General features: G+C 51.2%; 1 protein-coding gene across 2 annotated transcripts in view; it reads left to right on the plus strand.

The window, feature by feature from the left end:
• Window positions 1–25,431, plus strand: part of Iqsec3 (IQ motif and Sec7 domain ArfGEF 3) — a 104,893-nt gene extending 79,462 nt beyond the window's left edge. Inside the window, exons 6-14 of one of the 2 annotated variants that reach the window (XM_077109217.1) lie at window positions 7,409–7,531; window positions 7,991–8,157; window positions 12,390–12,529; window positions 14,128–14,253; window positions 16,716–16,815; window positions 17,119–17,280; window positions 19,476–19,568; window positions 21,542–21,591; window positions 25,006–25,431. In XM_077109217.1, coding sequence (XP_076965332.1) covers window positions 7,409–7,531; window positions 7,991–8,157; window positions 12,390–12,529; window positions 14,128–14,253; window positions 16,716–16,815; window positions 17,119–17,280; window positions 19,476–19,568; window positions 21,542–21,591; window positions 25,006–25,431 — 1,387 coding nt within the window. Of the gene's footprint in view, window positions 1–7,408; window positions 7,532–7,990; window positions 8,158–12,389; window positions 12,530–14,127; window positions 14,254–16,715; window positions 16,816–17,118; window positions 17,281–19,475; window positions 19,569–21,541; window positions 21,592–21,678; window positions 21,754–25,005 lie in introns of those variants that run through there. The other variant, XM_077109218.1, reaches the window with a different exon arrangement.
• Window positions 25,432–26,139: the final 708 nt, after the last annotated feature.

Here is a 26,139-nt window from a genome sequence, read left to right on the forward strand (position 1 = left end):
CCTTTGTGGAACATGTTATGAGTTCTGACTAACAAAAATAACCCTCCGGTGGACTGAGATATTTTTAATTAAATCACACAAGCCAAGAATTGCAGAATCAAACCAGGTTTCTACATCTCGTGGCAGACTCCCCCTGGAGCACAGCTACATACTTCTTCCCAGGCCTCAGCTGGGGCCTCACCTTCTAGATCCTTACCATCTCTTCCGGCCAATTAAAACACCCTGCTGTTGCTATTACCTATTTTCAGCTCCTAACCAGTTCTTTTGTCTGCCAGACACTGTTTTGCTCGCATTTAAAGAAAAAAAAAAAAATGAGATGACGAAATTCATTTTGATCACAGTGGCATAGGACGCTTCATTTCCCCTCAACACAAACTGATTCCACACACTGATCAGTGTTAACAAGCAATTTGATGTAAGATTGTACCTGTTTATACAGATGCAGGAACATCTGTGCTTCTGCATCCCGAGCCCTTGTCAGGTATTTGCTGCAGCCTCTGCGGAAACCTATGGGAAAGAGGGAGGCCCAAGCAAAACCTGCACAACTCGTGATTCTCTCACCGATCAGATCAGCAGCACCTCCCAAGACAGGTCCAGACAGGCTGCCTTGGAAGCAGTCCAGTTTCCCCTGGTTGGTTCTCATCACTGACTCACTTGCATGTGTGGCTGAAGGAAGAGGAAAGCATGTGTACCCTACACCACCTCTGGAATCCTCAGGGTCATTTCCCTGCAGTTGTATACAGACTGGGGTCAGCTCTGGATGATCTTGACAAAGCAGGCTAAGCAATCCGGGGCCACTGGGTGGTCCTTCCAAAGGTGCAGCCACTGGGAGTTCTTCTCCGGTTGACCACATGCACAGGTCCTGTTCATTGATCTCTCATTCATTCATCATACAAACCATGTATTGAGCTCATCCATATACTAGGGATACAGAGGTGAGAAGAGCTGCCCTATCCTGAAAGAGCTCAGAGTGTAAGGAGGGAGGACAGGTAAGCACGCCCTGACCCAGGGAGAGAAATGCCATGGCAGACAGAAGGCAGATCCAGGGTACAATGGGTGTCAGGAATAAAGAATAATATGTGCGAAGTGCAGAGGCCTGAAAGAGGGGCCCCCGGGGGAAGAGGCGGAAGAGGTGAAAGAAGCTGGGATATTAGTGGCACAGGCTGCCTTTTTTGCTGAGGAACTAGGCTTTCATACTAGGAATGTGAGAAGGCCTTGAAGAAACGTAAGCAGGGTAGTAAGTGACAGACTGAGTGTCCTAGAAGAACTATTCTGGAAGATGGTTGGAGGAAGGGAGGCTGTTGCAGTAACAGTAGGAGAGGATGAGGCCCTAAGCTGCAGCAGTAGCCACCAGGAGCGGGGGAGTAGGCAGAACCGAGAGCCTGTGACAGGAGTGGGAGGAGAGCTGGGGGGTCGTGTCACTGTGAACAACCTCCAGAGCTAGTGAGAACTGGGGACACTCGGTCTTTGCATATGGATGTGTTGGTGCTTCCTACCACTGCATTGGTACCAATTATACCGAATATGCTGTATATGTTTTCACTTTAAGAGGGAGGGGAATGCTGGGCTTGGGGACATTTCATCTGCAGAATTTATAAAACTAGACATTGTCAAATATTTACTCAAGCAAGTCAAACTGTTAAATATCAGGTAAAACAAAAGATGTACAGCCTGACTTGCCTGCAAGAAGTACCAGTGCATCCTATGGTCTCATGAGCATTGCCCAGTGATGATATTCCAACCACAGCCCCCCAGGTGCCCTCAGCCAGCCAGATCTCAGAAGTGCCCATCAAGTGCCAGTCAAATGCATAGAGTCGGTGGTGACACAAGAGCTCCGGACTAGGTAGCACGGTACTGGTCTTTCATAGAGATCAGCCAAGGAGCAAAGTAACTAGTTAGTAAAATCATTGCAAGAGACAGGGAAGAGTGGTCAGTGTGTAGCAGTTACAGTTGTTGGAATAGACGAGGCCATCTAGAAAGGGGCCTGGTGACTGTCTCAAGTCAGAGGTCAGATAGAGGAGGAGAGGCACCTCCAGAGAATAAGAGGGCAACCATCAGAGGGATGATGTTGCCAACTGCTGGTTGGATGAGGACAAAGAGTCCACTGGATCTGGCAACATGGTGGCCAGTCGAGTGGACTGAAAAATGAGTGAAAATGAGGAAGCAGAGAGAGCACAAGAAGGGTCATCTTCTAGGAGCATGACTGCAAAGAAGAGTAGTGAGCAAGGAAGGGCCAAGGTAAGGTTTTGATTTGTAAAATAAAAACACGCACGCATTTGGGTGTTCATGAGAGCAATTCATAGAAGGGAGAAATCAAACCATATGCAACAGCATCTCAAACTGAACATGGCCAAGACAAGTTTTGATGTCTTCTCCACTAACTGTGTCCACCCCATGTACTCATCTTTGGGAGTAGCATCTCCGGACTTCCAGTGAAGCCTGAGCTCTGAGATCCATCCTCCTTTTCTACCCTCCCACGTTCCTGTCACCTAAGAGGTTGCTGGGACCAAGCACTCAGTTTGTCTCTGCTGCTTGTGTCTCTACCTAAGCCTCATCACCTCTAGCCTGGATCTCTGCTGTAGCGTCCTGACTCAGGGTCCAGCTCATTCTTGTTCTCTCCTTCATCCCTTTCATTCATTCTCTGCCCAACAACCAGAGAAATCTTAAAACAAAATGGATCACGTCACTCCCCTGATCATTCCCTGCCACTGTATTCCACCACATTCAGGATAAACTCTAAGATCTCTCTCTGCAGGCCATGAGAGAAATTCCCACCTCCATAGTCTCACTGTCCTCCATTCTCCCTGTTACTCTGCACTACATTCGCATTGACTCTTTCTAGGTTCTTGAAAGTTCTTTCCTACCACGGGGCCTTGGCATATGCTCCCTCTTCCTGTTCAATCCTACGTATCTTTAAGATATCAGCTGAAATGTCATGTCCCCAAAGAGGCCTTTAAGGACACAGCAATATAAAATAATCTCTGCTTCGTCCTTTCATGGAACCAGGCCCTTTCTCTGCATAGAACTCATCACACATACAAAGAATTATTTTCAACTCTTCATTTAATTCTCTCTCTCTTCCAGGACGGAGACTGTGTTTGTATTTTTTGCCCACCCTTGCACTCAGGAGTCACTCAATGTGTGTTCATTGAAAGAGAGCCAGCCAGCCAGCCACTACCAGGGTCAGGAAAAGCTCTAGAAGAAGGGAGGTGGGAAGTCAGAGCCCCTGCCGTGGGCTGTGTGCCCAAGCCAGCTCTGAACTGCAGGTGCCCACACAGCCTTCCTGCTGGCTACCGATGGACAAATGCCTCCTCACACACCAATAATCAGCCTCCACACTGTGTTGGAACATACCTCCTGAATTCCTCCCAGGCCCCCACCAGGCATCTGGGGAAGATGGCAGCCCCCAGGGAGAGACACATTAGCACCAGCCACTGAGCCACAGAGAGCAGGGGGAAGTGGGAGATGGCAGCCCTGCTGAGACCAGGAGATGCCCACAAGGAATGTGATGTGTGCAGTCCCCCTGCAGGGCCGACTCTCCTGTGAGCATCAGTTTCCTGAAAATGGCTAATACTGCACAGGCTTGAGGAGATTAAGTCATTGTGTGATTAGTGAAGCACTAAGAACAACACTCATTAAACAAGAGCCTCCCCACTGGCATTTGGACCACATGCTGCCCCAGTGGACACACAGGGGTGCACTGGAGAGGGCCCAGTTGGATCTGAAAGCCTGCTTTCTAGTAGTGGGAGTGTGGGACAAGTCCCTTTGTAGTCTCAGTTTTCCTTTCTGTAAAATGGAAAGAGAATCCAACCAGGGAAGACGTCTGGAATGTATGATGTTATTTGCCTTAAAGGTGATCAACAAGGAGAGGTGACTGTCCTGGGTCAAAGTAGCAGGAAGGATTTGATAAATTGTCACCAGTCTGCTCCCCACAGGGATTCCAGGGTAGGAAAGAAAGGTGGAGGCGGGTGGGGTTTAAAGGACTAGATGCTGCAAAATAGAAGCAATGGAAAGAGAAGTATAGAGGAGAGAGGAAAGAAGAGGTCAAGGTGCTGGCTGAAAGGTACAGGAGAGAGGCCAAAAGAACCATGCTGTGAGGGACAAGGATTGATGATGCTTCCAAGGCAGCAAGACCCTGAGGTGAAGGTCCACAGGAGCAGCACGCTGGGGGGGCACACAGTCCCCTCCCAGCCACCTTCCCCAAGAGAACACAGAGTGCACCATGGGGAGCATATAGCACCTTTAGAGACCAGCTGTGGGCTCGCCCTTCTCTGGGCTCTGGCTAGGGGACGTCAGAATTGGGGAGTGGGTTCTACATCAAACGGCTTGCCTTGGGGAGGAGTACAGAGACTACTCAGCCCTTCCCCTCCCCTACCTGGCAGTTTTGTAGTCGGGCAACTTGAGTTTTTGCCCCCAGGGTCCCAGAAATTCAGGACCATATAACACCCCACAGTGGTGTTGCAGAGAGGAAAGCAGGAATGGGGGGGGGCATCCATATTTCCTTTCATCCCTCCTGCATGATCTCTCACCTCCTTGCACTGGAAGGTGCTGAATTAGAGGCTGCTCCAGCTCCGAAGCCCAGATGTCCTCCCCTGAGGTCCCCCAACCCGCAGGCCCAGGAAGGATTTATCCAGCACTCCCTGTTCTGTGGTTGGTGCTTCCACCTGGCTGATCTCCCAGCCCAGCCTTTGGTCCAGGGCTCTTGGCTCATTACAGGAGCTTTTAACCACAGCCCCAAGCGAGTGAGCGTGCAAACCGGCTGCATGTCACCTGAGTGGAGGACGGGAAACTAGGCCATCGTGCTTGACTGAGCAGATCCCACCCTCTCCAGCTGCCACCTCCTTCCGCCACCTCCCCCAATGGTGCCCTGGCCTCCAGCACACACCTCTGTCATTATTTTTTCAGGGGAAGGACTGGTCCAGAGCTCTGGGGCAGAAGGAACATGGAGAGAGGCGGGGTCAGGGTGGGATATGGAGGAGGGAAGAGAAACCAAGACCTCAGTTCAGGAGCCCACAGGGAAAGGGCAGGGGAGAGGCTGGGAGGGTAGATAGACAAATGGGAGTCAGTCATGGGGAGCAGCTGGGTGCCAGACCACAGGGGCCAAGGGTCATCCTGGGAACCCTCCAAGGAGCCAGGCTTGTTGGTCTGCATTGGCCAGGCTGGGCCCACTGTTCTCCTGCTTGGCTTCCTAGGTGTGGGGGCTCCTGGGGTGAGAGGACACGGTGTGGCTATCTTCTGCTTCATGCCCTGGCCCACCCACCTCAGTCTTCCTCATCTACATCCTCTCTCTCTCTCTCTCTCTTTCTCTTTCGCTCTCTCACTCTGTCCCTCTCCCCCAGCTCTCTCCCCCTTTTTAAGTTGATCTTTCTCCCTCCTTTTCTTCTTTGCCTCTCTCTTTCACTCTCTAGCTTTCCCTGTCTCTTTCCCTCTCTGTCTCATTATCTTCTTGTTCTCTGCTTCCTCTCTTCTCCTTGGATCTGGGTCTCCATTACTGGGTCTCTTCCAGAAAAGCATTGATCTATGGCTCAGTGGTGTTCAACCATCCCCTGCTGGGCTGGGCTGTGGGGACTCACAGATGTGGGCCCGATGGTGCTGTCCTCAGAGATGTGTTACAGCTAGGGAGGGTGCAGGGTGAGGTAATGGGAGCCACCGGGAAATTGGAGTGTCCTCTCACCTGGCTGGACCTGCCCAGTCATCCCTCAGTGCCCACATACTGACATTTTTGGTTCTTATGCTCAGGCAAGGTTCTTGCCTTCAGCTCCCAGCCCATCTCTCTCCGACTCCTACCCAGGCAGACAAGCCCGAGACGAGCAGGCCTCCCCCCCAGCAAGGGGAGCTTGCAGCTAGCTGACCATGGCCATGGCCTTGCCCTTGGTCAGGAAGGAGAGAAGCCTCTAACTACTTCTCAGCCCTTCCCTCCCTCTCTAGAACTCATTGGTGACACTCTCTCCTTTTTTACCCCTGCTCCTGAAAGAAGTGGGGAGGCAGACTCCAAGCCCACCAAGATGCCTTTGGCAACTCCCCTTGCTTTCTCCTGACAGTTGACACCAGAGTTGGGGTCTGTTGGTCTTCTAGGAACATGGAGAAGGTGGGTCCTGCTCAGAGCCCATCCCTCGCGTGACCACTCTGCAGATATTTTCTGAGCCATTGGTGGGTGTGCTGTGGACTGAATCACGTGCTTGTAGCCATGGGCACACCTTGGAGGGCCAAGGAACTGTGAGAGGTGATTAGTGCCTTGGAGTTGGCCAAGGGTGTGGGGGCTGGGAGTCCTGCCCAGCCACATGGTAGCACTACGCAGTGGGGGTCAAGGCTGTAAGGAGCCAGCAGGGAGGAGAGAAATGGGGGGGAAAGAGGGAAAGACAGCTCTGAGTCTGTCAGCAGCTGGGACCGCCTCGTGCTCTGTGATCAGCTTGCGGGGAGGAACAATGCTTAGATGCTCAGGGGAGGTCTGCAGCTTTGCCGGGCCTCAGTGAGCAAGGCCCTTGGGACCATCCCAAAGGAGGACAGGGCAGGATATAGGGGCTGAGGAGGCCCTGGGAGTGATCCAGGCCAGAAAAATGAGACCACTATTAAGCAGGGGGATTGGTTGGTGTCCCCAACTCCTCCTCTTCCCACCACTCACTGCAATGGGACAATTCGAGGAACCCTTCAGGTTGCGAGTGACATTTCAGATAGAAAGTCCCTTGGGGAGCAGGGACTCTGGCCTCCTCCCTCTTCAGAAGAACACACTGAGGCTTAAAAGGGGGAAGTCCATTAACTCAAGTCACAAAAAGCTCAGCCAAGGACCAGGACCAGAACCTGTGCGTCACGGTGCCCCATCCCATATTACATCAGATATGTCATTTACTCCTCAGGGATCCCAGCCTACCCTACAAGCCTCCCCTGAGAACTGGGGTTCCCCAACAGGTCTTTGAAAGATCAGAAAAATACCTTCTATGTATTTACTCTATCTCCCAGGCTGGTCTCAAGCTACTGAACTCAAGTGCTCCTTCCCGCCTTAGCCTCCTGCCTAGTTGGGACCCCAGGCCGCAGCTGTTACTCCATTGTTAAGCTTGCTTTCACTCTGGGCTCTTGGGACTTGGAGTAGGAGGGTCTGACCTCAGCCTCCCCCTGCCTCTGCGGCCTTGGGCACCGGCTGACTGCTCTGTGCCTCAGGTTTCTGGCTTGTGAAATGGAGGTTACAGCCTGTGGCTTGCCTGACAGGGCTGTTGTGTTGGTAGAGAGAAGGTACAAAAATACTGTGCTCTTGGTTATTCCGGAAGACCCCTGAGGGGAAGTGAGCTTGGGAGACCCTATGTCCATCCTTCCTGCCCACTTCAGAGGGCCCTGGCTGTACACCCCCCCCCAGCTCAAGTACAGCAGAGGGTCCCCACCTGTCCTCACCACCCCTCCTTCCACCTGCCCTCAGCTGCGTGGTGGATGAGATGGACTTCTCCAGCATGGAGCTGGATGAGGCCCTGCGGAAATTCCAGGCTCACATCCGTGTGCAGGGGGAGGCCCAGAAGGTGGAGCGGCTCATAGAGGCCTTCAGGTAGGACCCCTTCCCCATGCACATGTGCCTAGAGCATGGGAGTGTGGGTGGGGAAGCAGAGCAGCTGGGATCCCAGAGACCAGAGGTGAGGGGGGATCACCCTTCTGAGGCAGGCATGAGGGTGGGCTGGAGGGAAAGAAGAAACGGAAACAAAGGAGGCAGAACCCCTTGAGCCCTCTAAGCTGGAAGCAACACGGGGACCTCCAGATCGACTGCCCGTCACTCGTCCCCACCAGCCAGCACATTTGTCTTGAGCATCTGTGTGAGGCTGGTCCTGGGGGGCACCTGGGGAGAAGTGCTGCTAGCCTGTCTTCTCAGTGGGGAGGAGGACTGCCATATGGGGCAGACAATCATCTCCCTGGGCCCAAAGCCCTTGAGGAGCTGGGACATCCCCTCGACAGTCCCCACTGCTGGAGCTTGGGAAGCTCGTGGTGCCACCCTGTGTCTCCCCCACCACAGCCAGCGCTACTGCATGTGCAACCCTGAGGTGGTGCAGCAGTTCCACAACCCCGATACCATCTTCATCCTGGCCTTCGCCATCATCCTCCTCAACACCGACATGTACAGCCCCAACATTAAGCCTGACCGGAAGATGATGCTGGAGGACTTTATCCGGAACCTGCGAGGTGAGGAGGTGGGGGCCAGGCCAGTTCATTGTTAATTCTGTGAGTCTGAGACCTGACTGTAGATTGTCAGCTGTTCTCAGGGTCTGGTCACCCAAGGGCAGGGTGGGAAGGTTGCTTGCTCATCTTCAAAGCAGCAGAGGCCCTTGGGCAATGTGAATACTCTCCATTGGATGGCCTGTAGGTCCCGGGCACCAGAGTGGGCACCTGGGTGGCATCAGCCCTTCCACACTCGACAGCTTAGGAGAGAAGAGCCAGGAACAGGGCCTTCAGGTCCTGGGTCTATTTTATTCAACCTTGCAGGCAGCTGTACAGCATCTGCCAGCCAAGTCCTTTGATGTTTTTTGGCATTTTTTTTAAATCAAAGTTATACATGCATATAATTTAATAAGATCAAAATAATTCTATAGGGCTCACTACAGAAAAAAATTAGTCTTTGCTCATCTCATCTTTCTTCTTTTCCAGGGGCAAACACTTTCAACATTTTTAGCTGTTTGTTTATTTTGTGCTGCTGGGGATGGAACCCAGAACCTCATATATGCTAAGCAAGCACCTATTAGCTATTTATTTTGTGTTCCCTCTATATCAATAAGTAACATTGTCCTGCTTCTTTTTTTCTATTCCTTTTTTAATTGGTATAAAGTACATATTATACAAGGTATGCAAATCTGAGTGCTTGATGACTGTTTATCTTCATAGACACCTGTGTGATTGCACCTGTATCCACATACTGATTTTTACATCATCCCAGAACATTCTTCTGTTGCATCCCATTAGATACACTTGCCTAAGCTTAAGCTGAACACTATTCTGCCTTCTAGCACCATTATTTTGCCAATCCTTGAACTTTATATAAATTAGGTTAGACAGAAATATATACAGAGAGAGACAGATATTTATAGATACATACTGATGTGTGCATATATGTGCATAAATACACACATACACATATTGGTATCTGGTTTCTCTTAAACACTACTGCTTATTAGTTTTTTTAATTTTTTAAGCGTTATCTTTTAATTTCCCATTATACAACTTCAGAATTTAGCTCTTGTCCATCTGCCTTCCCCACACCATCCCCATTAAAACTAGTGTTCACATTAGGGAGGTTGGCTACACACAGTGCAAACCTGAGTTATGATTCCTTTCCATTTCTATTTTCCCTGGAGTCAGTATATTTTTCTATTTCCTTAGCTCTCTAGATACCTGCCACCAGTCCATCCCGTCCTTGCCCCTGATTATCCAATTCCTGTCAGTCACACAGACCTGGGAGGAACCCCAGGACTCCCATCCTCTTGCAGCTGTATCTCCCAGGGCCTCTGCTTCTGCTCTATCTGGATGGTTGTTGGGCCAGGCCAGCCACAAGCCATCATCCAGGAGTCTCCTGGGCTGGATTTCTTGTTCCTAAATATCATAGCTTCCTCATTTTTAGATGACTTTCAAAGAAAAGGCATCTTGTAGAAAAACATTTTTGAAAACTTGCATTTTCAAATATACATGTTTCTATTTGCACCTTTGATTAGGAGTTTGCTGGGAACAGCAAATGTCCAACAGAATTCCAGAAGTAAACATGTAAATGGGAATGTTAAAACTTTGCCATCGTGCCTTAGCTGACAGTGCTGCTCTACTGTTTGAATTCCTGGCCTTTTTTACACACTCTTTTTCTCTCTTTCTGAAAAGTTGTTGATTCTTCTGTTTGCCTTTCATGTTTTCAATTCTCATAATGATGCGCCTTGCTAGGGTTCTGTTTCCACCCACTGTGCTCAGTACTGAGTTGATCTTTACAGCCTAAAAACACACAACCTCCAAATGTGTAAGGTTCTCTTAAATATTATTATCTCTTATATTTACTAAATATTGTTAATCCACAGGGAATTGCTTTCCAGTATACCCCTCAGATGCTCAAGTGCCTTTTATATATAAAACCTAGGCACATCCTCCCATACACTTGAATTCACCTCTAGGTTACTTATAATATCAAATGCAATGCAAATAGTGGTCTTGCTGTTTACATAGCACCGTTTGGGGAATAATGACAAGGAAGGGCAGATGCAGGCTTTTAGAAATATTTCTGTTTGTCTGTTGGTGGGAGCCCACAGACACAGAACCCGTGGACACCAGGGCACACTGTACCATGTTTGACCATTTAGTTTCTCCATATTTTCTGTACTTTCTTCACTTCCTGTTATTAAGATTTTGGGTCTTCTACTTGATCTTCTAATCTTTATAGTTTTCTATATGCCATCACTGTTTTCTTGATTGACTTTCTGGAAGATGTCCCTCAGCTTTAGCTTTAAAGCCCCCTACCAAGTTTTTCATTCCCACTGTTACTGTTTTCAATTCCAGTAACTTGTTGTTGTTCTCTGAATGTTCTTCTCTTATAGCATTTTATTCCTGTTTACTAGTTGCAATATCTTCTCGTAGCTCTTTGAAGATATTCATATGTTCTTATTTGTTTTACTGGCTACCTGCTTGCCTGTTCCTTCTGGGTTCCTTTTTCCAGTTATCCTTTTATTTCTTTCTCTTTTATGTTACAGACCTTCCAAACATAGTTGATGAAATGTGGTTGTCTGTAGTCAAGAGGGAGCTACTGAAAAGCTGATCTAAAGCTGTGTGGGTGCAGGTGAGGCCTGCTCACTTGTGGCCTTTCTTGGGTGATTTAGTTAAGATGCTCCCTGGTCACCTGCTACTGCAGTATCTGTAGATATTTTCTTTTCTATTGGTTGATTTTTACCAGAAGATAAATGTCCAACCTTTTGCTCAGAGGGTACAGTTCTGGCTGCCAGTGTTCTGAGATCTTTGGGGGAAACGTGGTCAAGGTCTCTCAATACATAGATATCAACCTCATCTTCCTGTTTTCAGCACAGAGTCCCACCCCTGGCTGGGATTGAGTTGCCCCGGCCCCAAAATTCCTGGTTTAGCCCTTCTTCAGGATTTAGTACCAGTCATCTGCTGAAAGAGGAGGAGACAGGACAGCTGTCTAGCTCATTTTCCACCTGTGTTTATCTCCAGTTCACCTACACTTCACTCTCTGGGGTTCTTGTTGCCACCTGTGGGGTGTTGGGTGGCTTCTAACCTCTGCTAGTTTAGGTTTCAGCTGTCTTAGGTTTGCTAATCCATCCCATTATTCACTTGCCAGACCCCAGGGTGCTCTGTCCCTTTCCCTCTTGTCTGTCTTAGTGGATCTAGGCCTTTTGGACATCCAGAGAGCATCAAGGTAGTCTTGAACTGAGAACCTGTGTTCCTGCTCTTTCTCACCCACAGCCTGATTTCTTCAGGCCCCTGGGATGCTGCAGGGCTTGTTTTCCTGACTTTAAAAACCAAGATCAGACATGGGAGAAGGAATGACAAGACAGGGAGTTAGGAGGCATGACGTCCTCTCAGTAGTTGGGAAAGCTCCTTTGAGGGCATTCGCCAAAGTCCTTCTATTTTTAATTTTTCCCTCTTATAAAAGAAGCATGTAGACACTAAAGAAAGAGTTGGGGAAAAAAGAAAAGAAAAATAAAAAAGGGTTGGGAAAAATATAAAGAAGAAATATTTCTTACTACCTGTTTCTACTTCCAAAAGAAAATTGTTTTCACGTGGGTCTATTTCCTGCTAGGACACTCCGTTGCCCGAGTGTTGACCTCACGGGGACATAGGAGCCAGGGTGGAGGGCCTCATTACCTGGGTCACCACAGGCAACCTACCAGCTTCTCTTTCCTGCCTGTCCTCCGCCCCCTCCAAAGCTCCCAGTGACGGGAGAGTCTTGTCACCCATTCCACAAAGATCACTCAACAACATACTCCCTTTTGGAGGGGAGGGCCTGGGGGGGGCGGATCCTAAAGAGAACAAGACAGAACATCCCAAAGATGCTTCTGGGGTGGGGCTGGGGGAGGTCAAGACAGATCCTCAGAAGGCAGTGGGACCACAGAAGCAAAGACACTTAGCAGGAACATGGAGGTTGTATTGGGCCATCAGGAAAGGGTCCTGCCAGGTGAGAGTGGAGGTTCTGACTGAACACGTCAGCAGATGATCCTGGAAATGCCATGGGGCCATACCTCCTGAGGAGTGTGTCCTTAAAGAGGATGGGAACCAGCTCTTGAAGGCTTTGGAACAGAGACAGGAGCAGGGCCTGACAAGAGCAGGGCCACCCTCCCTGAGCTTGCCTGGTAAGGTTTTGTCCCCATGGTCCAGGGCTCTGACCCCCACTGTCCCCCTCTTCTCCTCCTCCTGCTCCCCCTCCCTGTTGGCAGGTGTGGATGATGGTGCTGACATCCCCAGGGAGCTGGTAGTAGGCATCTATGAGAGGATTCAGCAGAAGGAGCTCAAGTCCAATGAGGATCATGTCACGTATGTCACCAAGGTGGAGAAGTCCATTGTGGGCATGAAGACAGTAAGTGTCTACCACGGAGCACCACTTTCCCTGTGGGATTTGGTTTCCTCTCCCATGGCTACCAAGCCAACCCTATCTCACATCTTCTTTCCTTTCCTTCTTCCTAACATCTCCTCCCACTCTCCTCCTTACCTTTTAAAAACACTTTTCTGTTATCCATTCACTGTGTGTCAGGTGCTGCGTCTTGTTCTTTCCCTTGCATAATATCCACATTGCCTCTTGCCACCAGCTGCCACAGCAGGACAGACTACAGTGAAATGTCAAGAAGGACTGCCCTGTGGTATAAGGTTGAAGCATCTGAATGGCCAGATGGAGAAGTTTAGAATCCCTTTCCAGGATGGCATGGATACCAGGAATTCCTGGAAATGGGCTATAGACTGGTGCCTGAAACCATGGAGGTGCCCCTTCATTGTAACCTGTGTCACAGGCAATGTGTTCCAAGTGTGTAATGATATTTTTAATTCACTGTGGTCTATTTATACATGCACACAGCATAATTTTGTCAAATACATTTCACATTTCCTTCTCCTTCCCATTCCTCCCCTCCCCCCTCAACCTCCTCCTCCTACTCCACTGGTCTTCCCTCTATTCTTCTGGTATCGGACTCTCCCCACTCCCATTTTTCCCCTTATTTTGTTCCAGCTTCCACATATAAAACATTCAACCCTTGATTTTTCTGAGTTTGGCTTATTTCTTAGCATGATGTCCTCCAGTTCTATCCAAGTACTGGCAAATGCCATAATTTCATTCTTTATGGCTGAGTAAAACTCCATTGTGTATGTATGCCACGTTTTCTTAATTCATTCAATTATTGACAGGCACCTGAGTTGGTTCCATAACTTAGCTAATGTGAGTTTGTGCAACGATTTTTCAAGTGAGCATCCTGGTAGATTACAGCACTACTCACATGGGCACAGAAGTGCTTCATACCATGAATATAAAGGAGGAAGAGCAGGTTCCAGTCCTTCCTGACTGAATGGCTGGCTTGGGGAGCAGGCTGGAGAACTTGGGGGCCTCCTCCAGGGCTCTGTTAGACTCCCCCTCCCAGTCTGCTTTAGCGCCTTGGTGGCTGAGGTCTGTCTTAGGCCTCTGTCTGGTTTGTAAATAGTTTGCTTCTCTTACCCACTAGAGAAGGTTCGTGTGTCCTTGTAATCTCCTCGCTCTTGCACACCTGTACTTGGGTGTGCAGTAGAGAAAGGGGTGGAGGAGTCATACGTACAAGTTGCAGCCTGGAACGTGGGGATGCCCTTAAGGTCACAGAGTGGAAAATGTTGATAGTGGCTGGATGCGAACAACTGATGGCTCTTTTGGAGTTCTTTTCCCCACTCCTTAATCTCCTCACTCCCTCTAGCATAACGAACCCCTTCTCCTCTGGCTTTGCTCCCCGAGAAGTGCCACGAAGGGAAAAGGCCCCAGATGAGGAGAGAAGAGGTTTAAGGGTCAAGTGCAGGCCCTGCTATAATGGCAGAAGGGCATCCCCTCTTCCTGAGTCGGCTCCTCTGCTGGAAAATGGAGCGGGGTGCCGGGTAGGGAAGAGCTGGGTGCGGGGTAGGGAGGAGGTGGATGCGAGGTAGGCTTAGCCGGCGCCTGGGTTCCAGGTGCTGTCGGTGCCGCACCGCCGCCTCGTCTGCTGCAGCCGGCTCTTCGAGGTGACCGACGTGAACAAGCTGCAGAAGCAGGCGGCGCATCAGAGAGAGGTGTTCCTCTTCAACGACCTGCTGGTGGTGAGCAGAGAGGACTGGCCGGGCGGGGCCGGGCGGGGCCAGGGCTGAAGCTGCCCCAGGCCCCCCTCCCGGCTCAGTCTGGAATGGGACTCGGATGTGGAGGGGGGCGCCCAGAGCTCGCAGACAGAATGCTCTCCACACCGTGCCTGAGTCACCGTTTCCCTGGCATTTGCACATCATGGGTGTGAGGTAGCTCAGGAGAATGTGACCCTTCCTACTTTGTAAGTGGAAGCAGAGAGATGTTAAATGACCTATTCGTGGTTACACACCAAGGTGGCAGTGAAGTAGACCCCAAACCATCTGCCTTTCCATGTTAACAAAAAGAAAAAATCCTGGGACGGGGTGCACAGCAATGTGCTTCACGTTTCAAGGCCCGGCAGGGACCAGCCCACTTGGAGCATGTGCTACGCCTTGATCTGGGGAGAGCTGGTTGGGCGGGGGTTGCACGTGAGCATCCTGCTCACATACACATACATACATACCACTGTGGGGTTCTTTGCTTTTTGAAAACAAGTATGCAGTCACCAGATCTTTAAACAGTGTCAACTATGTGCCAGGCATGTTCTAAGTGCCCGGAAACAGGGGTGAGCAGGTTTTCAACAAGATATGTCTTCCCGCGGTACCGCCCCCATCCTCTCTATCCAGAGCTTCATGGGCATCCGCTCTCACTCCTCCACTGCAGCATGTCAGTCCCACCCCCAGCGCCTACCCTAGGGGACATACACTGCCCACCAACACCTCCACCACGAAGGCCTCCTTCCACAGAGCTGTGATGCCATCTTTCTAGAGTGCACGTCAGGTCCCACCTGGGCTCCAGATGGCCTTCCCCAGTCAGGGGAGGGCCCAGGTCTTTGGACTGCATCTCCTACACACTCCTGGGGCTGCTCTAGAGCTCTGGCCCCAGGGGCCGCTCCCACCAACCAGGACTGTCTTCTGGCTGCTCCTTCACTTCCACTGGACCTTGGTGTGGTGTTCGCCCTGTATTCCCAAGCCCAGTTCACAGGAGGTACTAATAAAATATTTATATATTGAGCAAGTGGCTGGCTAAGCTTTCATTTTAGTATGCAATCTCAGTTCAAATACCTCCTCTCCAGGTAGACCCTCCTGCCCACCAAGCAAGGCCCTTCACATTTTGATCCTTACCCTGTTTCATTTTCTTCAAAACACCAGTTTCTGAAATTACCTTATTTCCCCCTTTCTTCGCTGTGTTTTATTGATTGATTGAATTACATCTCGGCTGTCTTCCTCCCGCATCACATCTTGAGGGCAGGGGCACTGTCTTGTGCCCTCCTGTTGTTTTAGTCAGCTTTTTCATTGCTGTGAATAAAAGATCTGACCAGAACAATTTTAGGGGAGGAGAAGTTTATTTGGGGGCTCATGATTTCAGAGGTCTCAGTCCACAGACAGCCGGCTCCATTCCTCAGAGTTCAGGTGAGACAGAACATCATGGGAGAAGAGTGTGGCAGAGGGAAGAGCTCACGTGATCAGGAAGCAGAGAGGGAGGCTCTACTACCAAATACAAAATATATACCCCAAAGCTATGCCGCCCACCTCTTCCAGCCACATCCTACCCTCCTTCAGTTACCACTGGGCCAATCCCCATCAGGGGATAATTTGCTGATTGGATTAAGACTCTCACAACTTAATCATTTCTCCTCTAAACCTTCTTACATTGTTTCACTTGTTAGCTTTTGGGGGACACCTTACATCCAAACCATAACACCTATATTCCCAGAGCCCAGTTCAGAGGAGGTGCTAATAAAATACTTATATACTGAGCAACTGGCTGGCTAAGCTTTCATTTTAGTAGGAGAGGGAGAGAGAAAACAATTAAGCAAATAAATGAACAAGAATATCAGATGGGAGTAAGGTGTTACAAAGACAATAAAACAGGGTGACAGGTCAGAGTGACTGAGGTCAAGGGAGAGGCCTTTGGTTTGCTTTTGGTTTATGTTTTACATAGGATGATCCAGGAAGGTATCTCTAAAGAAGTAGCATTTGAGTCAAGACCTAAGTAATGAGGGTAATCCAGCCACACAGAAAGCTGCAGGAAGAACTATGGAAAGGGAACAGCATGTGCAAAGGCCCTGAGCTGCCCCTTTTCAAGCTGCAGAAAGGAGAACAGTGTGCCTCCTGCATAAAGCCAGTGTAAACATTGGCCAGATCCAGTAAGGCTTACAGGCAAGGGCAGGAAATGGGGACTGGCTTCAAGTGCAGAGGCAACAGCCACAGGTAGGTTTTCATCAGTGAAAAGCACACATGTATATCTGTACATGTATATATGTGTGTGAATATATCTTGAACGCATGCACATGTGTGTGTGTGTGTGTGTGTGTGTGTGTGTTTGTGGGTTGATTGGTGTATTCAGAAGTGTCCCTGGGTTTTGGTGCATGTGTGTGTGCATATGCAGGTTGTCAGGAATCCACCGTAGTCAGTAAATTTTCCTGTTCCTCTGTTGGCAGATTCTCAAACTGTGCCCCAAAAAGAAGAGCTCCTCCACATACACCTTCTGCAAGTCAGTCGGTTTGCTGGGCATGCAGTTCCACCTCTTTGAGAACGAGTGTAAGTTCCCCCCCCCTCTTTTTTGGGTGGTAGTGCTAGGGATTGAACCCAGGGCCTTGTGCATGCCAGGTAAGCACTCTACCAACTGATCTATATCCCCAGGTCTGGAGTATAAGTCTTGAGGATGAATGAATGACCCTGAGACAGGCACATGGGGGGAGTGGAGGAAGTAGAGGGAAAAGGGCTGGGGGGCAGGTGAAGGGGCAAGTACCCAAAGACTCCATCCCTTCCCCACATCTGGCTGGCTCTAGCCTTGATGCTGCTGTTGCTCACAACCCTTGGGGTCCTGGGGCTGGTTTCCAGATTACTCTCATGGCATCACACTGGTGACCCCTGTCTCGGGCTCTGAGAAGAAGCAGATGCTGCACTTCTGTGCCCTGGGCTCTGATGAGATGCAGAAGTTCGTGGAAGACCTGAAGGAGTCCATCGCTGAGGTGACAGAACTGGAGCAGATCCGGATAGAGTGTAAGGACACGGTGGCCTGGGACTCCCCGAGGTGGCCAGCAAGGCCAGCTTATACACAGACATGCCTCTTGCTCCTGGGAGCAGCCCCACTTTGGACCCGCCCACACTCCCCACCTCAGCCTCTCCCAGCACCACCGCAGGCTGCTGGACAAATGGGGCTGATGTGGGTGTGGCTTTACAGTTAAATGAGGCACACTGGAGCATGCACACAAGCGGAACCCAGGGCTTCACACACACACATTAGGCAACCTCTCCACCACCGAGCTACACCAGGTGAGGGGTTTTGAGCAAGGGGTCAATATGACAGGGCATCATTTTTGGAACACCTGCTAGGTGCAAGGCAGTTTATCTATGTTCTGCTATTCCTTGCTGTGACCTTGAAGACAGATGTATTTGTCCCACTTTAGAGATGAGGTTCAGAGAAGGAATTAGTATGTCCAGGTCATGTCTATGAGAAGTGGAGGAACTGGCATTTGCATTTTAAGTCTGGTTTCAAGGTTCTTGTTCTTTCTACTCTGAGATTGGGAGAAGACGTTCTGTTTATAGTTTCCTAAGAAAATAATTGAAATCAGAGTAAAACAAAAACCACCAGATATAGCTTAGGTCACTGCATGGTGCGGCTAAATACATGCACATTCCTTTCTGCAGTGTTTGCTCATTTGAGTTCTGTGCTGTCACAAACAGACTCTTTTCAGGGGCTGGAGTGGATACCCAGGAGGCCACCTTAGCTGTTGTTCTAGAACATTCTTAAGGATGTTCACATCTCTTATGGTCAAAACATCTCAGGTGGCTTCCACACTGCCCTGGGGAGCCATGGCACACTACCAGCACTAGCGGTTGCTGGAAGAGACATCTTTTTTTCCCATCAGCTGTGGGGCAGCCTGTAAATCCCTTCCCAAAGCAACTGAGGAGCAGATATTGTCAGGATCTGCTATGTCCAGAGGGGAACATCCCCTCCTGCTGGCCAGGGCAAGGGAGCAGGGAGAAAGGCTTAGGTTCCTTTTTCAGTCTTCAGGTGAAGACAAAGGGAGGAGAGATGATAGGCTGGCCATGGGGCAGGCAGGAGAGGAAGTCAGAAAGTGAAAGAGAAAATGGAAGCCAGTAGCAGCTACCATGAATTGAGCATCACTGCATGCCAGGCACTGGGCTGTAGGCAGAGCCTATCAGTTTTCACAACCACTTTCCACGGGTGTCTATTAATCTCATTTTTAAAACAAGGAAATTAAGGCTAATAGAGCTTAAGGAAGGTGTCCAAGTTCTCAAGGTAAGTGACAGCAAGCGCCGCACCCAGTTTCTGCAGACTTCTTGTATGTAATTATGATGCTAATTTCTCCAAAGCCCAGAAGGCCCTCTGGAACTCTCCAACAATTCTCAGTTCAGTAAAAATATGAAGTATTGATGGATGTTGTGATTCGGGCAATCGGGACAGATTATTCTGGTTTGGGGGCTTTCAGTTCAGTGTCCCTAGATTCTAGACAACCAGAGAGACAGAAAATGGAACCCAGGAGAGCAGCTTTAATAAAAGGAACTTGAGTTATGTCTCCTGGCACAGAGAAGCTGAAGGAGTTATTTAATAATGACTGTCGGATCTCCAGTGATGGTGACTGGCAGTTTTCTAACACCACGGGGAGAACGAGATGGAACAAGTTTCCAGTCCAGGGAGAGGCATTAAAGTGGAATGCCAAGATAGATGTCCTGGCCACACGGGCTGTGCAAGCCCTACAGATGCCCAGGTAGGCAGAATCTCCTTCTTGAGAGAAAGCTTTGAGCACATGCAGAAGCCCAGTAGCTGGGGTGAGCTTAGTTCTTCCAGATAGACTTGGATGGACTAGATACACCGACTTTGCCTTCCCTGCAGAGAGGCACAGAAAGCTAAGATAACTTGCCTAATGCCACACAGCTAGGAAGCATCAGAGCCAGGATTCCAGCCCAGGTAGTTCACCTTCCTCAGACTAGCCTCTTCCACTGCCCCTCTGGCATTCCAGCAGATCTTGCCATCTCAATGTACAGATGAGACTGTGGCCCCAGAGAAGAGTTAACTGGACCTTGAGTGCCATGCCAGACCCTAAGATCCCTCCCTGTAGCATGTAGTAGGGCTCTCCTAGTCCTCTTCTGGCTCTCCCCACTTTTCCTTGCTCACCTCTGTGGGGTAGAATTTAGGGTTCCTATCTGTTCATGGCCTCTACCTTCCTCAGGGGAGCTGGAAAAGCAGCAGGGAACAAAGACGCTCTCCTTCAAGCCTGGGGGAGCCCAGGTGGACTCACAGTCGAAGCAAGGATCGCCTACAGGTGAGCCTCAGCTCTGCCCCCGGTCCCTGGCCCACATGGACACTTGAGGCACTTGCACCTGGCTCCTGGGTGATTTGGGTGGGAAACATGCCCCTTTCTCTAGCCATTTCTTTCTGTTGTGGAGCTCCAGGGTTGCTGTCTTTAATCTCATGGGCTGCAGTAGGGAAATGAGAAGGAAGGTGAGAGAGAAACCTATCCATTTTGCAAACTGCACCAGAGTTCTGGAGCCCATGAGAAATGTCACAATGCACTTTGGCGAAATCAAGTCCTGGCCCCAGATGGGAGGAGCAGGGTAAGAAGGAAGGATGGCCAGGTGGGTCTGGGTCTGATCTTGAATCTTGCTATGCCTGGTGCAGAGCCCTATTCTTTCCCTAATGAGACCCAAGCCCAAGTCAGCCTACCCCCAAATCCAGATGAGCCTCAAGCTCAACTTCTTCAAATTGAATTGTTTCCTGGCCAAGTTGAATAAGCTTCAGACGTGTCCCTTTTGCCATGGTCTCTACACCTGCTTCTCCCAACCCCTGCCATGCCCCCTCCTTCTATCTGCTGCCCCGACTTTATTCATCATTTTCAGGGAGCACCACCTCCCTTCCACCAGCACCAAATAAAAGGAATGGGGAGAGATGGCATGAGACTTACACCCCTTCCCAACAGAACCCCAGCAAACCATTCAGAACTGTTCAATAACCCAGTCATTCAGTGTCATGTTCAAAAAATGCCTACTGAGTATCTGCTGCTCTACATGGAGCACCAGAAAACCAGGGTCATAGTAAGGTGTCAGCCTGAGCTGAGAAACTCCAGTGGGTTCCATGTGGTCTCAAACTCTCCATAGCTGTCCCCAGATACAGGGACTGGTCACATCAGCGGGGACTTAGGATTCACTTCCAAGCAAGACATGGGGCTCTTTTTGCTGCACAGAGATTCTTACTATAGCTGTCATCTTTGCAGATGGTTGGATCTGCCATGGTGCATCCATAATTCTCCACCCAGCCTGTTAGGGGGCCCCTTTGTTTCTATAAGGTCATAGGATGTGGGTCACTGGTTTTTGCAGGGTGGTCTAAACCCCACAGCTGGCCCTCAGCTGTGATTTACACCTTCTCACCCACAGCCTGTATCCCCGCTGGCCTCTCTTTTGGGAGCTGCAAGCACAGGTCAGGCCAGGATGCGCATCCCCAGGGACTTGGCCAGCACATCCCCAGGGACTTGGCCATCGGTGGCCTCAGCAGTGAGGCGTTTGTCTTTCCCAAACAGTCGTGCTGCTCCCTCTTGCATTTTGGAAAACAGAGGGCTGTACACTGGCAAGGGGAGCTGGCACCCCCAGGAGTTGAGAAATCAGAGGGGCTCCTGCTGGGGGTGGGTGGAAACCATCAGTGACTTAGCCAGAAAAGTCATCAAGCTGTCCCTGGGGGTCCGCAGGGTCCCTGCTGCTGTGCCAGGCTAGGCAGAATGCCTTACTAGTAATTACAGGCCATTATCGGCTCTGATGCGTGTGGGGCACCATGTTTTGAACTGTGCAGGCCTCAGCTGATCAAGTCCTCACCACTCAACCAAGTCACAGGGACAGAAACAAAGTCAGGCTTCTCCCTCAAGGGGCCTGTGGGTGAAGGAGGCAGATTACCATGATACCCACAAACCAGGACTCACCCCATCAGCCAGCTTTCCTAGTCCATTTTGGAAAGGCTTTGACTGTGGGGAATTAGACTCCACAATGTCAACATCAGACATCTGCTAGTGTGTAGAGACCCAGAGATATGCAGCATCTTGCCCAGATTACACAGCCACTGAGTGGTAGAACTGAGTTCCAGCTGCATGGAGATTCTTACCTGGACAGTGCAGCCTGTCATCTGCACAGATGGCACTTACAGTATTGCCCTCACCAGCTAACAACAGAGATGCTGGAGGGGAGGAGTAGGGTGGGCCAGGTTTCCCTTCAGGACTGGTAGAGAATGAGCCTATGCTGTTTGCATTCAAAGCCAAAAGGGAAGCCGCGCTGGGGGAGAAGCCGGTGGAGAGCTCAGGGGAGGTAAGTGGAGGCCTGGTTGTGTCCAGGTGAGTGAGTCTGTGCCCCTCTTGTCCTTCTTCTCACCGTCTCTGTTGTTTCTCTTCTCAGGTATTAATCAATGCCTCCCCAGCCCGACTCACCATTTTACCAATTTCAAGAGATACAATTAAAAGTTACTGCTAGCATGGGTAATGCCACTCTTCCAGCCCCCAGTTAAGCTACAAGCACTTTCTGCCCACTCCCCAGCCCAGCTGTCCCTGCTCATTGCCCTCCAAGGCCTAGCTCCCAGACCAGCCCCATGGAAACAAAGCCTATGACACCCCCGTGTCCCTCCCACCCATGCTGTCCCCGTATTTACTTCCCCAGCAGACTCTCCACTGCTCTCCAGTATTTGCTGTGTTAGAGAACCCAATATTCCCTTTTCAGGTCCTCCATCCCCGTAGGAGGGAGCCTGGATTCCCTCTAGAAAGTCACCCATTAAATTCCCAAAGTGAACATTTCTCCGGCAGACCAGCCCTTTTGGATACCTTCTAGGAAAGATGGAGAATTGAGAGTGGGAGCAAGGGGGGAGGGGTAGCTTCTCCTCGGAACATCAGGTCCCCCGGAAAGCTGGCCCCCTGGGGACAGTGATGTGCACAGGAAAAAAGGAGTCAGACTTGGGCTGGGTCATCTTAGAGGTCTTCCTGGGGGAAGAGCTGATTAATATGAAGACCAGCTGTGTTGGAGGCAGAGGGTGGTGTCCCTCCCTAAGCCACCCAGGAAGGGACTGGGGAAGTAGCATCTGGTCCCTGCCAGCCCCAGGGTGTCTCCCCTGTGGGGGACCATGGAGTTGCCCTGGCATGTTGCTGGGTCCCAGCCCTCCACACTGGATCCTCACACCCCAGTGAGACCCAACCTTACTCCTTTGCTGCCAGGCCCCTGGGGACCTCTAACTGCTCAAACAGATGATCCTTTCCCAACCCCCACTTCAAAGTGGAGGCTCCCACCCAGCTAAATAAGGGAGGAACCCCACCTGGAGTCTGCCCAAGTCCTGGGAAGCCACAGGATGTCCTGGGGAGATCAGTTTCTTCTCTGTCCCCTTGGCCCCCACCCCCCACACACGTGTGTCTGGAGGAGGCACCTTTACTCGGAGGAGCTTCCTGCCCCAGCAGCTGACCAGCCCCCAGGGTGGGTATTCCATCCCCCACCCTCCTCTCCCCATCTTCCTGCAGCTGCCCATTCTCAGCCTTGCAGATAAACACGCCCAGTTACCAGCCCACCAGCTTGTTCCGCCAGCCCTGCCCAAGCCTTAGTCCAGGCTGCCCAGGGAAGACCCCAGTTGAACACCCTGTCTCCCCTCCTACCTGCCCTTAGGGGCCATGTGGCTATCTGCAAGGCTGCTACCCCTCAGCTAGCTCCAGGGCCCTGCCAGCCTCTGCTCCCCTGCACAAAGGGCAGCCTCTCTACCCCATGGCCTCTCAGCTGGACCCCAAGCTCTCGTCCTCTGCCCTCTCCTCCATCATTGCCTGGCCGAGCCCCTCTGGCAGGCGCTTCTCCATCTTCTCTGAGCTATTCTGAGCTGCTACTCATGTTCCATCCTCTCTCTCTCCTCTTTCTTTCATGAGCAGGGAGGTGAGAAGGGGGTTAAAATGATAGGGAATTTTGCTGTCACGTCCTGCTTTTCACTTACTGACCATCAAAAATAAAGGACCCAGATTGGGGTGGGGGCTGCAGTGCAGCAGAGGAGAACTAGAGCAGGAGGTGGAGGGAGATTCTGGAAGAAGCCAAGAGCTTCCGGCCTCCTGGGAGCAGCCGAGGAGGAGGACCAGGAAGGTTGGGTCTGGGCTGAGTGACCAGGTGTTCTCCCTGAGAGGGAGCACTGTGAAGGTGGGGACAGGGAGGCAGATGGGCCCTGAGCTTAGCTGTTCTCAAGCCACTTGTCTCCTGGGGAATAGTTCAAAATACAAGCAGGTGGGGGAAGGTGCCCATGACCTCCAGCAGTGACTTCTGCTGAAGTGAGGACCTAGAGGCTCCGTGAGAGGAAGGGTGGCCCCTAGCTGTGCCCTCTCCTGCCATGTGTCTTGAGGCACCTTCATTTGTTTAGGGGGATCTCAGACCTGGACAGTCAGCCTAGGACAGTGCAGTAGGAAGCTGAGGGTGAAGGATAAAGCCTGTAAGGTGCTGATGGTGGCAGTGGGGCCCGTGGGGCCTTCCCCTCAGGAGGGGAAGACCCAGGTGGGGAGCCTTGAGAGAGAAGCAACCCACTGGGAGGACCTGTTTCCAGAAAAGGGGTCCCTGAAATTATACTTTTAGCAATAAACAGAACTAGGGAATGCTGGGTTAGGGCTCAGAGATAGTTTGGGATTGGACCACCCAGTCTAGGCCTGAGATAAGTCCCCCTCCCTGTAGCTTCAATGTCCTCCTTTGCACTGTGAGCAACTGGCCCCAGGTGGTGCCCAGGGACAGCTGACAGCCCAGTAGGAAGCATCTTCAGAGAGGGGAAGGGTTCCACCCACCCCGCTCAAAAGGCCCCAGTGTTTGGAGAGGATTCTGATATGTCATATCTAAGGTTGGGGGCTTGGGTGTGGCATGGAACAGGGTAAGAAATTAAGTCCTTCTCCTTCCAGAAAATTCTAGCCCCCTTGCCACCCCTTTTCTCCACCTTTCCCTGCTAGCAGGATGAGGCGGGGGAGTTCATACTGACCTCCGTAGTCTTACCATACAGGTCACCTCCCCCTGTTCCACCCAAGGGTTAAAGATGAGAGCCTTTCCCCTCCTGTGGCAGAGCCCAGTTTGAGATGGAAAGGAGGGTGGGGCCTGACTCTGCCCTTGGCTGCCTGGGCTGTTCTTGAACTCAGGGTCATGGGCTTGAGGAGTCTAGGAGGATGGGTAGGCCCAGAACACCCCTTTCAGGGGTCCCCAGCATTCTGAAGTTGGGGCACCTTTAGGTCAACAACAATGAGGCTTCCTCTTCAGCAAAGCTGGAGAGAGGAAATGGGTTTGAAGAATCCAAAACACCAGGCTCTGCCCCTGTGCCCAATCCGGGACAGTGTCTACACAGTGTCTGGGAGGCCCTGAGCAGATACAGATCATTACCCCTACCTTTCAAGCTTGGTCAGTACAGAGGGCCGTAGGAAGGAGTTAGCCCTTGACCTAGAGCTTCCCAGCAAATCCACGAAATCAAACTGCAGATTCAGGCAGAACCCATCTCACAGATGAGGAAACTGAGGCCTGGAGTGCTATGGTTGCCTGTGGACAGTCTCTTACCTCCTCTGTCCCTGCTGCACAAGAGCCAGAGTCAGAATCAGTTTTCCTCTGGGTAGAGAGATGGGTCTCGGGTCAGAGAAAGGGCTGAGAGTGAGGGAGGGAGGCAAAGGGAGGCTCAGGGTAGCCAGTCCTAGCAACTGGGAATTAGTCTTGTAACATTTCATGCTTCTCTGGCTGTTTCTAAACTAGGTGTCAATTCACAACAGGCTTCAAACGTCCCAGCACAACCCCGGGCTGGGGGCCGAGAGGGGAGCACCGCAGCTGCCAGACCTGCAGCCTAGCCCCTTGAGAGAGCAGCCCCCGCTGCCACCGCCACCCACGCCCCCAGGCACCCTGGTGCAGTGCCAGCAAATTGTCAAGGTCATTGTCCTGGACAAGCCCTGCTTGGCCCGCATGGAGCCCCTGCTGAGCCAGGCTCTCTCCTGCTACGCCTCATCCTCTTCTGATTCCTGTGGCTCCACACCTCTGGGCGGTCCAGGCTCCCCGGTCAAGGTCATCCACCAGCCTCCACTGCCCCCGCCCCCACCCCCCTACAACCACCCACACCAGTTCTGCCCACCGGGCTCCCTGCTGCATCGGCGCCGCTATTCCAGCGGCTCAAGGAGCCTGGTGTAGACTCTGTCCCCCAGCACCCTGCTGTCCTAGGAGAGCTGTCCACTGGGGGGGAACTTGGGCTGTCCTTCGCTGCTCCCCACACCCTGGCACGATGTGTTCCTGGTCACTGATCACTGTCATTTTGGAAAGAACCCCAATCCCTGGAACATGGGTTTGCTTGGTCCAAACATCCTCCCCTTACTCAGCTGAGCACCCCCTCCCCCAAGAGGGGGAGACATGGCCAGATGAGGTGACACCTCCTCTTCCTATGGCTACCACTCTCCCCAGTTGGACCATGAATTGAAGAAAACCAGAGATGAGGGACTAACAGGTGGCCGGCTCTAAGTCTATTAGTGCCAGTGGCCAGCAGCAGAGCCCTGGATGGAAGGCAGCTGCCTCACAGCCCCAGACCAGATGCATCTGTGGCTGAGTGGAGGAGAGTAGGCCCTGGTCCCTGGAGGTACCAATGAGTGGGAGATGTGAGAAGGGGGACTTTTTCCCCTGTCCCCCAGGCCTGGCAGTCTCAGGGGGCTTCTCCATAGTTCCCCAAAGACATTGGCTATTCTGACCATGTCTTTCCCCTCTCCTCTTCCTGGGGCTTTTCCTGAGCTGGCCTGACTCCAAGAGGGCTTCAAGAAAGGGAAAGGGGAGCACTCCGCTGTCTCTGGGCCAGGTCAACAGGGCCATGGAATTGCTGGATCATATATCTGCCAAATGCACTTTTTAAAA

Source organism: Callospermophilus lateralis, chromosome 4, assembly GCF_048772815.1.
Source record: "Callospermophilus lateralis isolate mCalLat2 chromosome 4, mCalLat2.hap1, whole genome shotgun sequence".
NCBI classification, from domain to species: domain Eukaryota; kingdom Metazoa; phylum Chordata; class Mammalia; order Rodentia; family Sciuridae; genus Callospermophilus; species Callospermophilus lateralis.